The 13530-nt window shown below is 37.4% G+C and overlaps 1 protein-coding gene across 1 annotated transcript in view; it reads left to right on the forward strand.

The window, feature by feature from the left end:
- LOC127413678 (cadherin-23-like) overlaps positions 1–13530 on the forward strand; it is a 315190-nt gene that overhangs the window by 62231 nt on the left and 239429 nt on the right. Inside the window, exons 3-5 of the mRNA XM_051650995.1 lie at positions 7898–8040; positions 8154–8201; positions 8787–8879. Coding sequence (XP_051506955.1) covers positions 7898–8040; positions 8154–8201; positions 8787–8879 — 284 coding nt within the window. The remainder of the gene's footprint in view (positions 1–7897; positions 8041–8153; positions 8202–8786; positions 8880–13530) is intronic.

Raw genomic sequence — 13530 nt, forward strand, 5'->3', positions numbered from 1 at the left:
ACTAGTCGATTAGTGAGGTCGACTACTAACATTATTATTTTTAGTGGTGGTGGTTTTAATGAAAGACTCAACTTCTGGGAGAGCATTTTTCATGATTATAGCTCGCTGTGCTGAAAACTGAATAATAGTCAGCACTGTAAAACCTTCTGCATGAAGGTTTATCTCATTAATCCTTTAAGTTTAGTCCATTTATGCACTGCCGTTGTTTCAGCCATTAAAATGCCACATCAACAGTCCATTTCAAGACGATCACTGTCAGACGTTAAATCCTTTGCTTTGAGTAATGTTCCCGTATTTGTGAGGTGCTTTGGAGAGATTAAAGTATTTTGCTGGTTCTATCTGACACTGCTAAAATAAATAGTTGCAGTAATAAAGGTTTAAACTGCTTGATGTTGTGAACTATATGTGTACCCCCATCATTATCTTGCAGTTCTGCATTTTTGAATGCGCATTGAGGATTGCCCTGAGACTCCCATCATTCTGCGTTCAGGAATCGCATAAGAGGTTTTGTGCAGCTCTGAATTGGAGCCTTTCTTATTTCTTGGCCTACTTCTCTTACTTTGATAGTTTTGTGCAGTAATATGTAATTGTTATTTAGCCTATATTTTTGTTGAATATCTGATAGTTACTATGTTGAAGTGCTGCGCTGAAAGTTCGTATATCCCTCTAAAACATGTCTGATCGGGGTCACGAGAATATTACAGAGCCTAATTATACATTATTATCCTAAACAACTGACTGATTAGTCGACTATGAAAATTGGCTGTTTTGCACATCCCTAATAGTAACAGACTTTTGAATACATTCGTTGGTATCTCAACAGATCTGAGCACAGTTTGAGACATTATTGCGATATCTTCTTAAACTCTGGGGGAGGCACATATAATATGAGGTTATTGTGAAAATAGACACAATTGAGATAATTGTTCACATATGCTACAAGTGATATAGAATGAATGTGGTTTTCATAGCTTTAATCATTTTTGTCTTCTGAATTTGATAAGACATCAAATTCATTGAAATGTCAGTCTTTTGACTGCAGACTTTGGTATCATGGCCAATCTGAGCACAGTTTGTGATCTTATTAAAATCACTTCTTAAACTCTAGAGACACATAAGAGATTCCTAGGGTCTTTCTCTCAGGAAAAACATCTGACAAGCAGGAGAATTTGCTCTCAATTTGCTCTCCATTAAATGTCACCGCCGTTAAATTATCTCATTTGTGAATTTTCTGACATGTACAATCTCACTGAACTGTGTGCGTGTGTTCTTTTGTTTGCAAATGTGTGTGGGTATGTACATCTCTGTATTGCGGTAAAACATTACTGTTGAGATGATAGTAGTAAAGTTGGGGGTGTAATGATGGTGTGGTGAGGTGACCCCAGGCCCCTGTGGGCCCCCAGAGGAGCGTTTGTGTTGTCTCAGGGGCTGAAAATCTATTGATCTAACCAGGGATGGATGCCCTCTCTGAGCTGATTTACTAGCCCCAGTGGCCTCCGCTTCAACACACCAGAAGCTACATAAAACACTTGACTGCCAGCATCTCTACACAATCACATCTCATGCTCACTCCATCTTTCTCTTATTCTCTTTTTGGCTGTCTGTTTTTCTTTCTCTCTTTCACCCACACATGCACTCACACATACTAGCCACCAGTATACATACAAGCTCTGTTCAATAGTGAGTTGCCTCACTACATTCTAAGGGGGCATGAAGACCGAACGCTTCCTCATGCAAATAAAAAAGACGCAGTGGGACTAATAGTGTCTCGAGATGCGTTTGCAGTTTGACATGCTGAGAAAACAGTGAGATGCAGTGCAACGGTCAAAGACCTCCATTTAGCACAACAAATATATTAGTTCTTGGTATCTCGAAATGAGATTTTTTAATTGACAATGTTGTCTAAAATACACAGTGCTCTGTTTTGTGAGTTCATCACTCAACATTCAAATAGCACTTTGCACAAGAGACTCATTTGACGTTAGCATCATGCTAATAAGCATTAAAATTCATAGTGCTTCTTTGTATGTTCATATACATATGGCTTCTACACTATAATGCTTCATAGTGCATATTATTATCATTATACTGTTATTGCTATTATTATTATTGTTATTATATTGAATATTACATTTTACCATACAATAGTATTGTATTTCTTTTGCAATTTCTTTGATCACACACATCTAGATACAGTATATTGAGCATTTCTTTTTGCAGAAAACCAATAGAAGCCCTTTCAGTTTGAATGTGTTTGACAACAACTTCATACATCCAGATGAGCAGTTTGCTATTTGGCCTAATGTGCTTATTTAACTGCAAAATGCTGCGATTTAATTAAATAAATATAAAATCTGCATGTGCTGCACACTTCAAAGTAAATGAGCACTCTGATCTCTGTCATCTAATACACACACAGAGCGAGTGCATTATGTTCATGATGAGGTGTTGTCAGTGTATGAGCAGCCGGCTTTACACAATCACTTTGAAGCACGCAGCACATGCAGACTATACAGTATATTTATTTAAATCTCAGTCTTTTGTGGTTTAATAATCACACTATAACATATCACTTTATTTTACATTCATTTTATCCCAAATAGGTCAAATTCCATGACATTTGGTGTTTTATAGTTAATTTTGCTTTTATGACTGATTCAGTCTGCGTATTCTGCGTTATGGAAATCATAGGGCCCTACATACAAAACATGGAAGCTGCATACTAAGATGTCTATCTTTTGAAACAGCCTTTGCGTCGGGAGTGCAATTACAGTATGATGTCTTAAATTGCTGCCTACCTAGGCAGCTCACTTTGTTTTGGAACAGAGCTAAATTGTACAGTATTGCGTTTCCATTTAAGTAAGTTCCAGTGTCATCCAGTGTGGCAGACTTATTCAAATTTGTTTGTCCTGTTTGTGTGGTTTGACCAGTGTTGTGCCATCAACATGAGTTACATTTTGTGAAATAAAACATTCTCCGCACTCAATGAGCCGGGCCTGTGACAGAGAGAGAAAGAGATAGATGAGCCCAGAGGCACATTGCTCTTGTCACTTCTTCACGGCTGTGGGGTGTGTTAATGTGCAGTGTATCAGTCATAAGCATAATACTGGCCTCACTGAGGCCTAAATAGCATCATTTATCAGCCCAGGCCAGAGAGAGCAAGAGTGTCACTGACACACACATTTACACTCACATATAAACACATGCACACTCCCAAACAAATATTCACCCTGTTCCAAAACCTAGTGAGCTACATATGAAGTCGTCATTTTAAGCATCATACAGTAGGCATGTTCTCAATGTGAAAGAAGTTCTGAATAATTATTTTGCTTTCTAATACCTACAGCATTTTAATTTTAAGGCAGTATCAAATTTATCCCATAATGGCACATGAAGAAAACTGAAAAGGATTGATATAGTCAATGTGCTATGCATTTTGTGCATATTAGTGCATCTTGTTGTTTGCTTAGCAACATGCTAATGTCAACTGTGAGTTGAGTCCCCTGTGTCTGTAATGTAGGAAGGAGGTCATGATAATAAAACTTCAATAATAAATAAATAAAGTACAAAATAACAGGGTAAACACAGGAACAAAGAAAACATCAATGAGGGGAAAACAGAGGAACAAAGGAAACATCAATGACTGGAACTGGTCAATAAACAGGCGGTCAAAACACATATACATCTACAACAACTGACCCAGGTTACATAGACATCAGGGCAATATATATACAGGGATAAACGAGGTAAATGACACACAGGTGAGAACAATATGGAGCAGCTGGAAGTGATCAGGGCAGGGGATTATGGGTAGTGTAGTCCAGGGGGAACAGATGACAGGGCAAAACACAGGGCAGACAACAGTGAATCGTGACAGTGGCTATTTCAGAGCATTTTTTAAACACTGTTTTCGGTGGATGAAAATGACATTCTAGTGTGGATGATAAGTAGAGAAGTAGCAAATGTAATGCATTTTCAAATGAAAATGTACAAGTGGAGATGCAGCCTTAAAGGAATATTCTGGGTTCAATACAAGTTAAGCTCAATCGACAGCATTTTTGGCATAATATTGATTACCAAAAAATTTCTTATGACTTGCCCCTCCTTTTCTCCAAAAAAAGCAACAATCTGGGTGGCAGTGAGGCACTTACAGTGGGGGCCAATTTTTGAACATTAGAATACAAAAGTATAGCCAAAAAACTTAAACTTAAAACAATATCTGTATTAACATGATTTTAGAGTGATACAATTATTTTAAGTTAGACAATTTTACAACTTTGTAGCCATGACGATGTAATGTCAACAAGCCCTAAAACAACTTAACAGCTCAAATAAGACATACAGACTCAAATAAGAGTTTTAACAGTAGAATTAAAGTGCTTTTATAAAATTATAAACTCCACATTTCTGCTTTTAAACTCTCCAAAAAGTGGCCCCATTCACTTCCATTGTAAGTGCCTCACTGTAACCTTGATTTTTGCTTTTTTAAAGAAAAGGAGGGATGAGTCAAAATTAATTTTTGTGGTAATCAGCATTATACCACATATGCTGTTGATACAAGCTTGAACCCGTAATATACCTTTAATGACATTGCTGCCTATGTAGAGCGTTCACAAACGGTCAATGAGACATCCACCCTCAATTTTACTCTCCCCCTCAATGCAAACCACAATCCCCAACAATCATTTGTTACCCAACATTGACTCTCCTGACCACACAGGATGAATCCATCCATCCAGAGAGAGGAGAGAGAGAGAGAGAGAGAGAGAGAGAGAGAGAGAGAGAGAGAGAGAGAGAGAGAGAGGACTAGAAAGAAAGGTGAAAGTCTTTATTATTGAGTGTAACGTAAAATGCATTATTTGCACTGTCTTCAACCAAATTATTACTCAGACTGAAAGCAGCATAATTTGCATAAATCTCATTATAAACAGAGAAGGCAGTTCATAAATCTTTCCATTAATTAGTGGTGTTTTCACCTCTCTTTCACACAATATTGTGTATTAATAAAAATGTGGGTGTGTGAGTGTGTGCGAGTTTGGTTTAAGTTGCTGACCTTTGTGGTTGCTGGATTTGTCTTGATATGACAGAGGTGCTTCTATTTGTGCTTCTGTTTGCCTATTGTGTAGTGACGCACCCCGTATTGTTGATGTTTTTGTTAATGAATCGCAGAGTTTGCACGACTACTAATTTTTACTAATCGACTGGTTGGCTAGTAAATGTTTATCTTATGTAAATAATTCATCATGTTATGTGCAGGATCAGCAGTCTGATGTTGAGAAACACTTGCATTTTTCCACTGTCAGATTTATGCTGCTTCTATTTTTAGGCTAGTGAGTGGTGTTGGCGTAGTGGACTAAAGCACAGAACTGGTAAGCAGAAGGTTGTTGGTTCAATCCCCGCAGCCACCACCATTGTGTCCTTGAGCAAGGCACTTAACTCAAGGTTGCTCCAGGGGGATTGTCCCTGTAATAAGGGCACTGTAAGTTGCTTTGGATAAAAGCGTCTGTCAAATGCATAAATGTAAATGTAGAATAGACCTGAAAACTGGTAGTTATATTATAGTTTGCCTCTGGATGGCACCTGGTTAGTTTTAGGGGTCAGTTAGTCTCAGAGCAGTTTAAACAAACTCAGAGCACCTTAGAAGACCACCGTGCTTATAACAGGCTTTGTGAATGCAAAATGCTCCGGTGTCACTTTTTCATATTCACATAATAGCCTATATTGTTACATGTTACCATACCAAAGCATTGCTGGTTTACTTTTCTTATTGACTTTTGAGTTATAAATAAGGGGGATATCTGTATGTACTGATTCAGGATTGGGATCTCTGTAGTTAAGTTCTGGATAACAAAACTTATTGAAATAATCTAGACTCAAGGATTGTATATTATTAATTATGTAAGGGATAATGGACAGTCAGCCAGTTATTATTGCAAAATAAACTCTGACAGGGTGATCGGGACAGGTCTTGTATTTTGCGATAACAACCGGCTGACTGTACATTATCCTGCTTATTACACTGCTTATTATTACTAAGCAAATAAATAAATACATGAACATAAATTATTGATTTGCATTGAAATTATGTAATTATGTGAGAAGTAATAAATCACTGAAAAGCTGAATCCACCTCCGGTTTGCGTTGGAGTTCTGTGGGTGTTTATTTTGTAATTAATGAATGTCTGACTGCCCAATATGCTGCTTATTACAAGACTACTTGCCAAATTATAAATAAATAAATGGACATGAAGCATTGATATGAGTTGAATTTTTTTATTAGCTTACTTGTAGAGTAAGTAAGTGATCCACACTGATCCAAGGTGCAGGAAAGTTGGCTCCCAATACCCAGATGAGCTGTCTGATACGTTGAAGTGCGGTTGTTACTGAGAAATATTAGACCACTAGATGGCGCCATTGGCCAATCAGAATCAAGTATTCCAGAGAGCTGTGTAATAAGACTAAATAAACCCTGACAGTAAGTCAGTGGATCACCTAAAGGAGTTTATTTTGACCTAATAGCCTACTGACTGTACATTCTTTTGCTTATTTCATGGATACTTACCTAGTTAATAATTAAATGTATATGAGTTGAAATCACATTATCATGTGAGGAGGAGGAGACCACGGAGTCTCCAGAAATAGCTGAATTCAACCTCTAGTTCTGTTGGTGTTTATATTGAGAAAATGACTGTCTGACTGCTCATCTTGCTTATTACAAGGCTACTTGCCAATTAAATAAATAAATGGACATGAAATATTAACTTGAATTAAAATTACTTTATTAGCTTACTTGTAGAGGGATAAAGGGATAAATATGTCTCGATATACCCGGATTACTGGGATCTTTATATCCAGAAATTGCATATCACTGAATGTATTCCAGAGAATTGTGTGATAAATAAATCTAACATCATGTAAATTATTCAGGTAAGGAATGTATTACAGGTGAGGATCGTTGCTGACACTGCGACAACAATGGCTTTCCTTTTTGGTTTAATTCTCTTTTTACATTGGATAGGTTGCCAGCAGGACTTGAACTGCCAACTGTTATTATACACAAAAAGTTTGCAAAAAGGTCTACATCCATAATAAAGGTGCATCCGGCAGTGCAGCAAGAAATTTTGCTTTAGTTGCGGTATTAACAAATATACCTTAAACATAATATACTGAAATTACCAACAAAGTAATTTTTACCGAGGTTGTGCAAGAAAAACGCATGTGTTTGATTTGTACAGGATTACAATCTCAATGTATGTGTATGAAATACAATTTACATAACCTTCTCGGGGAAAACTAGTCCAGTCCGATTAGGGCTAAACATAAAGACTTACAAATACACTGGGATGCAGTTTGGGTACAATTTTCCTCCTCCTGTCGCCATATACTGTCAAACACACGCAACAGATATCACATGATCCACAACTAGATGACAAGCCCAAAGCATGAATTTGTCAGAAAACTAAACTGTTTGGTGCCACCTCTACTATATATGAATGTGAGTGCTTTTGTATGCATATGAAATAATGTGTATGTGTGATATGACTGTAGAAGGGATTCTAGCTGATCTCTTTGTTGGTCTTTCTCATTAACGTAGGATTTGCAGCATTAAATGTCTGGCACTGTCACCAGAACTAAAGCTGGAATGAGTCAGGGACCCCCACGCCAGGTGTCTTCATAAACACACACCTGTTACTGAACACATACACACACAGAGTCTGTGTGTATGATGTATAAAGAGCTTAGAGTGGCTAATTGATGTTATGTTGTAGCAGACTGCTGTGATATTGAGACTTTTAAAGACAGGGAATGAGAGAAAACCATGGTTTATTTTATGTAATATAATATTGTCTAACATGTCATTCTTTGTCTCTCTATGTGTGTGTGTGTGTGTATACAGGTACATCTATTACTCAGCTACAGGCAGTTGATCCAGATGGAGAGCCATTGATTTTTGGTGTGGTCGGGGAAGAGTCCATGCGCTACTTCGCTGTGCAGGAGACGACCGGGGTGGTGTGGCTGAGACAGCCTCTTGACAGGGAGGTGCGTAGAATTATCATTAAAGGATGAAAGAATGAATGACTGCACCACCGGAAGCTGACATTATTGAGATGATGTGGCTGCTTGTTTGTTTGTTTGTGTTTTTGTCTGTTCAGACCAAGTCAGAGATGCAGGTGGAATTCTCTGTCAGTGACAGTCAAGGAGTAAGTACATTGCATTTGTATCTGTCTGTCTGTTTATCTGTCTGTCTGTCTGTCTATTCCTCTGTTTTTCTATCTGTCTGTATGTTTGTTAGGCCCATAAAACCTTCCAACTTTTTACTTTTAACTGTCAAATGTCTTTTAAACTTTCAGACATTTAAAGTTAAACTTTGCTTTTATACTTTGAAGTACTACTAACCCTAAGCATACTCCTAAAATAAAACATTTTGCATTTTTAGATTTAAAAATCTTAAATAAATATATGAATCATTTTTAGCTTTGAGGAAATTCCCAGGGATTCCAAGTGAGGTTTTGTCAGATTTATCTGAAAAATATGAAATATATAAATATAATACAGTATATTAAATACAATATTTAACTTCTTTGAACAGTTTTATCCTCAAAGTATAGCCATGCAAAAAAATAAAAATAAAATAATAATAATAATAATAATAATAATAAAATAATAATAATAATAATAATAATAATAAAGTTTCATCAATGCTATTCAATATTAAAATAGTAGAATGTTGAAAAATCTCAGAAACGTTTTTCCCATCTTTTGAATTCATTTAATTTCACTTTTAGGTTGTCAAGGATACGGTGAACATACAGATTGGAGATGTAAATGACAATGCCCCAACATTTCACAACCAGCCCTATGCTGTTTCAATACCGGAGGTAATATTCAACACATTCTTCACTTCTTATGAAACACCATTTGCAACCCATTTTGCTCCTGTAATTAGACATATTTTGAGTGGACAAAATATAGGGCAGGACAGTATTTTATCCATTTGGATAAGATCATTGGATAAGATCATTGATCATTGATTAGAAAACTGGGCCTATAATGTACCAATAGGGAGGGGCTGAAAAAGTGGGATTTGTGGTTTCAGCCAAAAAGGAAAGTTATTTCAGAGGCAGAGCAAGTTATTCAATTTTGTCAAATGATTATGATACAAAGAAAACCTTTTTTATTTTATTTATTTATGTTTTTTTTATTTGCAATAACATGCACTAATGAATTATGTGCAGTAAGGCCAGGAACATTTATTAAGTAAATACACAGTGTCAGAGTAGATTTCATGTTGACTCTTAAAGGCATTGTTCATTCAGGACCACTTTCGTCAAATGGATACTTGACTTGAATACTCGAATGAATACTTTTATTCACTTATAGAAAATTAAAGCAGTCTGTTGGTGTTGACGGTATCATTCTGTATTGGGCAAACTCTCCACCCATGCATGGACAGCGCAGGGAATGTAGTATCTTAAGTGAGAGTGTTGCATCTCAAGTGATGCCGTATTGAATCCATGGCTGTGAATACTGAATGCTGAATGTTGAGATATCAAAGTAATGCGATTCCAAATTCATATTTACAAACGCTGAAGAAAACCTTCTGGGGAAAACGAGCGGAGCTCAAACAACTTTGAAGCAACAAGCGTGTAGCCAAAAAACCAGCTGGACAGGAGCTTAGGGCAACAGTATATCGCCAAAAATCCGGCTGGATAGGAGCTAATGGCAACAGTGTGTCTCCAAGATCCGGCCTGACAAGAGTTACGGTAACAGTATGTTGCCAAAACATGGCTGGATAGGAGCTTACGGCAAGAGCATATCGCCAGACTCGGCCAGATATGAGCTTACGGCATCAGCATGTCACCAAAACCTGGCAGGATAGGAGCTTACGGCAACAACATGTTGCCATTACCTGAACAGATAAAACAAAGCAGCATGTCTTATTACTCTGTAGGGCTGATCAGTCGTAATGCAGATAATTAACTTGGCATTGAAATGGTGATGTTTTGATAATACATTTACATTGAACTTATGGTTGGGCATAAGCATGTCATTCTTGAATAAGCTTACACATCCAAACGAGCCGAGACTGTGTTCCTGATCACTTGGACTAAACATTGAGCCTCACATTGGCCCTCTAAGCAACATAAACTGCTATTCAAAATTTGAGTAGTTATATGCAAAAGGAAGGGACGGACATGTCTACTATTGCAGTGGCAAAGCATGTAACCAAATATATATGATTGTGTCATGATGCGACCAGACCTAAATGAGATACTGTAATTGACACTTAAAGAGCAGATATCTATGCATCTGTAAACCCAATTTGATTAATGCTGTATCCCCAATTTAACTAAGCACAAAACCTTGAATATTATAGTGGTACGTGTGGCCTTTGAGTAATTGAGATCTAACTGGGAAGGCATACAACCTGAGCAGTACATGGCAGCCGTATATGTAGGCAACAAGCATGTATAGTAGCTAAAGAGCACTGATAAGATAAATCCGACTGCGGAAGCATACACCCTTGCAGCAAAGAGCTAGGCAGTTAAAAACTGGAGTTTAAATATAAATATTGGCATACTATAGAAAAGCATTTAGTTTAGAGCTATCCAATCTGCTTTTGAAGGGTCACCACTCTGCAGAGCCCAGAGTTTTAAGACCAGAGTGTCTCAGAGTCCAGAATTTCTAGGTCCAGAATTCTCAGAGTTCAGTGTTTCTCAGAGTCCAATTAAAGTAATGTTAAAGAACTTTATTTGCTTATTCAAATGTGTTAATTAGAGCCAAGTCAATGTCCACAAACTTTCCAGACAGAATTAAAACAGATCCATCAAACAACTTATATCCTAAGGGAGGATAGCCAAGCCTCAGCCAGATCTACTGCTTGAATGACTAAATGTCCTTAATTCTGGGATGACATAACATTTTTAATATGCAACAGAAGAATATTGACCAAGAGCTTGAAGGTGTTGTAACTGCAGTTGCTGCGGTTGTTGCTGCACCGAAGCGACAGAGTGAGCATGCATGAAGTCGTAAACTCAGATATCAGGACTGGCAAACACCGGAGAAGGGCAGAAACCAGGATCCAGACCTCTGGCTTCTCTCCTTTGGGATAAGTATAATCACGGCATGCATATGTTTGAAAACTCCTCAGGACATGGAACCAAAAACAAAAAGTCAGTATTAGTAGAGCAACACACATTTAGTCCACAATACATTTCATCTACCCACACGCATTTAGTCTACCATAAATGTCCAAGGATATTTCTGACAAAGTGGGGTCATGTAAATGCATCAAAAATAAGTATAAATTCCAGATCTAAAAACCTTAGGTTGTGTATTAGAAAGCCTATAGCCTTGTTGTTGATGCATTCTAGGCACAGACAGTTAGATGACGGACATGCTGCTGAAGGATGATCGAAGCACCTAAAAGATCTGAATGCCTGCCTGACTTAATGAAGGAAGGCTGCATTGTACATATGAGATGAGTGACAATGGATAATAAAATGCACATAGGGCCTACTGTAAAATTACAGCAAACACAAAATGCAAAATAGAGCAAAAGTCGAGCTGAGCAAAGTTTAACGAGCTGAGATTTAGCTATGGTCGCTGCAATGGACCCTTTCGCATAACAACTTGTATCTAGGGAGCAGCATCAGTAATGATGTGGTGCAAATGAGGTGCAAAAAGACTCGACTTGATCATTATAAAAAGAATGCTCTATTATACAAACATGGATCAGAGCGCAGTTGAATATGCAGCTTAAATCTGAATTACATTCAAAATCTGTAGCAAGTAAAATAAAATTGAGGCATTCGGTATGAATAGACCAGAAAAAGCAGAAGTCCAGTTAAATATCCCCAATAAGACAAGGCATCTCTTATCTGAATAACTTTCCTTGCCACCCACTTTACCTGGCACTTGGAGCCAGAGGAAATGGCTTATAAAGAGGGAGTTTGTGGAAAAAATAATGCTCATGGAGAGCGACACGAGTGCGGTAACCGAAACTAATGCCAGAACAACACAATTGATTATACATGCTGCTTTGTCAGAAATATTTAGTATTTTAATGAAGCATACTGCTATAGGTCATGTACAACATATACAATATCAGCATATATAACAAGGCTATTCAATTATTCCCTTATCCAAATTAAAACTTGGCCGGGCCAAACATTTTCTGCATTTCTCTTAGCTAGCTAGTACTTTTATGTAAGTAACATGTTGACATCAAACACAAAGCTAAAAACAGTGTTTTTTTTTTTTTTAAATAGTAATTCATTTTTCAACTAACATTGTAACATCTGAACATAAATCCTCCTTAAAATCTGGCTGAAGAACATAATGAAATAATAATTATAATAAAAAAACATAATGATCCTTTTAACAAATCAGGGCTGTGGTTAAACTATGAAACTAGAGGAACATTTCCATATTTTTGACAGTATCGACGCACAAATGAAAAACAATGGCCAATGGAGAACAAACTAATTTGCTGATATTCGGAATTGTGAACGCTGACACACATCTGTATACAGTATGAACCAAACATAGTCTGGAAATATTCATGTATGCATGTTCAGTGCACTTCAGTGTTATCACTTTTTAGCAGCACTACAGACCCTGGACAGATGAGACATGCCAGTTAACATGTGAGGCATTGAGAATAAAAACAAACTTTTTGATTTTTTTTTTCACCTCATCAATTTCTCTTGTTGTATAAAATTGTGCATATGAGCAGACACCACTTCTAGAAAAACTGCTGTGATCATATTTTACATCTATATTTGACCATACTTAATACATTTGATTGAATAGGACGTGATTAAACATGCTTACCTAAACTGCGCTGGTACATATTTTGTAAAGCTGTGTGACTGAACTATGCCATAAAAACGTAAACATGTGCAATCCTGTCCAGATCTGTGTGCCAAATGGCGACAGCTGAATGCTGTTACACACATTGCTGAGTGTTGTTAAACTCCTGCTTTATGCTGTTGCTCAGAGCGTTGTTAAACTCACCGCTGCAGTTGCACAAAGTGCTCTGATGATAAGACTGCTAGTTGATTATCATAATCAGACGGAGGGCCAAATATGTGTTTTTTTTTTTTTGTAAGATTCTGCTTGTTGTATTTGTCATGTATTCACATTCTTTCTCCTTTCCCCATCATCCCTCTGGGCCATCCTCCTCTAATCCTTGACATGAGGTAATTTGATAGAGCAAAGTAGACAACTCTCTCTCCCTTTCACTCTCTCTCTCTCTCTCTCTCTCTCTCTTTCACACACACACACACACACACACACACCTCACCAATGTTTATATTGTGTCTGTACATCCCACACTCCTTCACACAGCAAATCATCAAAGCCACACTTTTTTTTTTTCATTTCAGTCTGTCACTCTGAGAAAATAAAAGTGCGGGGAGAGAGAGACAGAGAGTGAGGACGAGAGAGCCGTATTTAGATGTTGTTGTATAGCCAGGCTTGATGATTAAGCTCACTGCAGTTAGGAGGACAGAGGAGGACCGTCAT

The sequence above is a fragment of the Myxocyprinus asiaticus genome, chromosome 23 (genome assembly GCF_019703515.2).
Source record: "Myxocyprinus asiaticus isolate MX2 ecotype Aquarium Trade chromosome 23, UBuf_Myxa_2, whole genome shotgun sequence".
NCBI classification, from domain to species: domain Eukaryota; kingdom Metazoa; phylum Chordata; class Actinopteri; order Cypriniformes; family Catostomidae; genus Myxocyprinus; species Myxocyprinus asiaticus.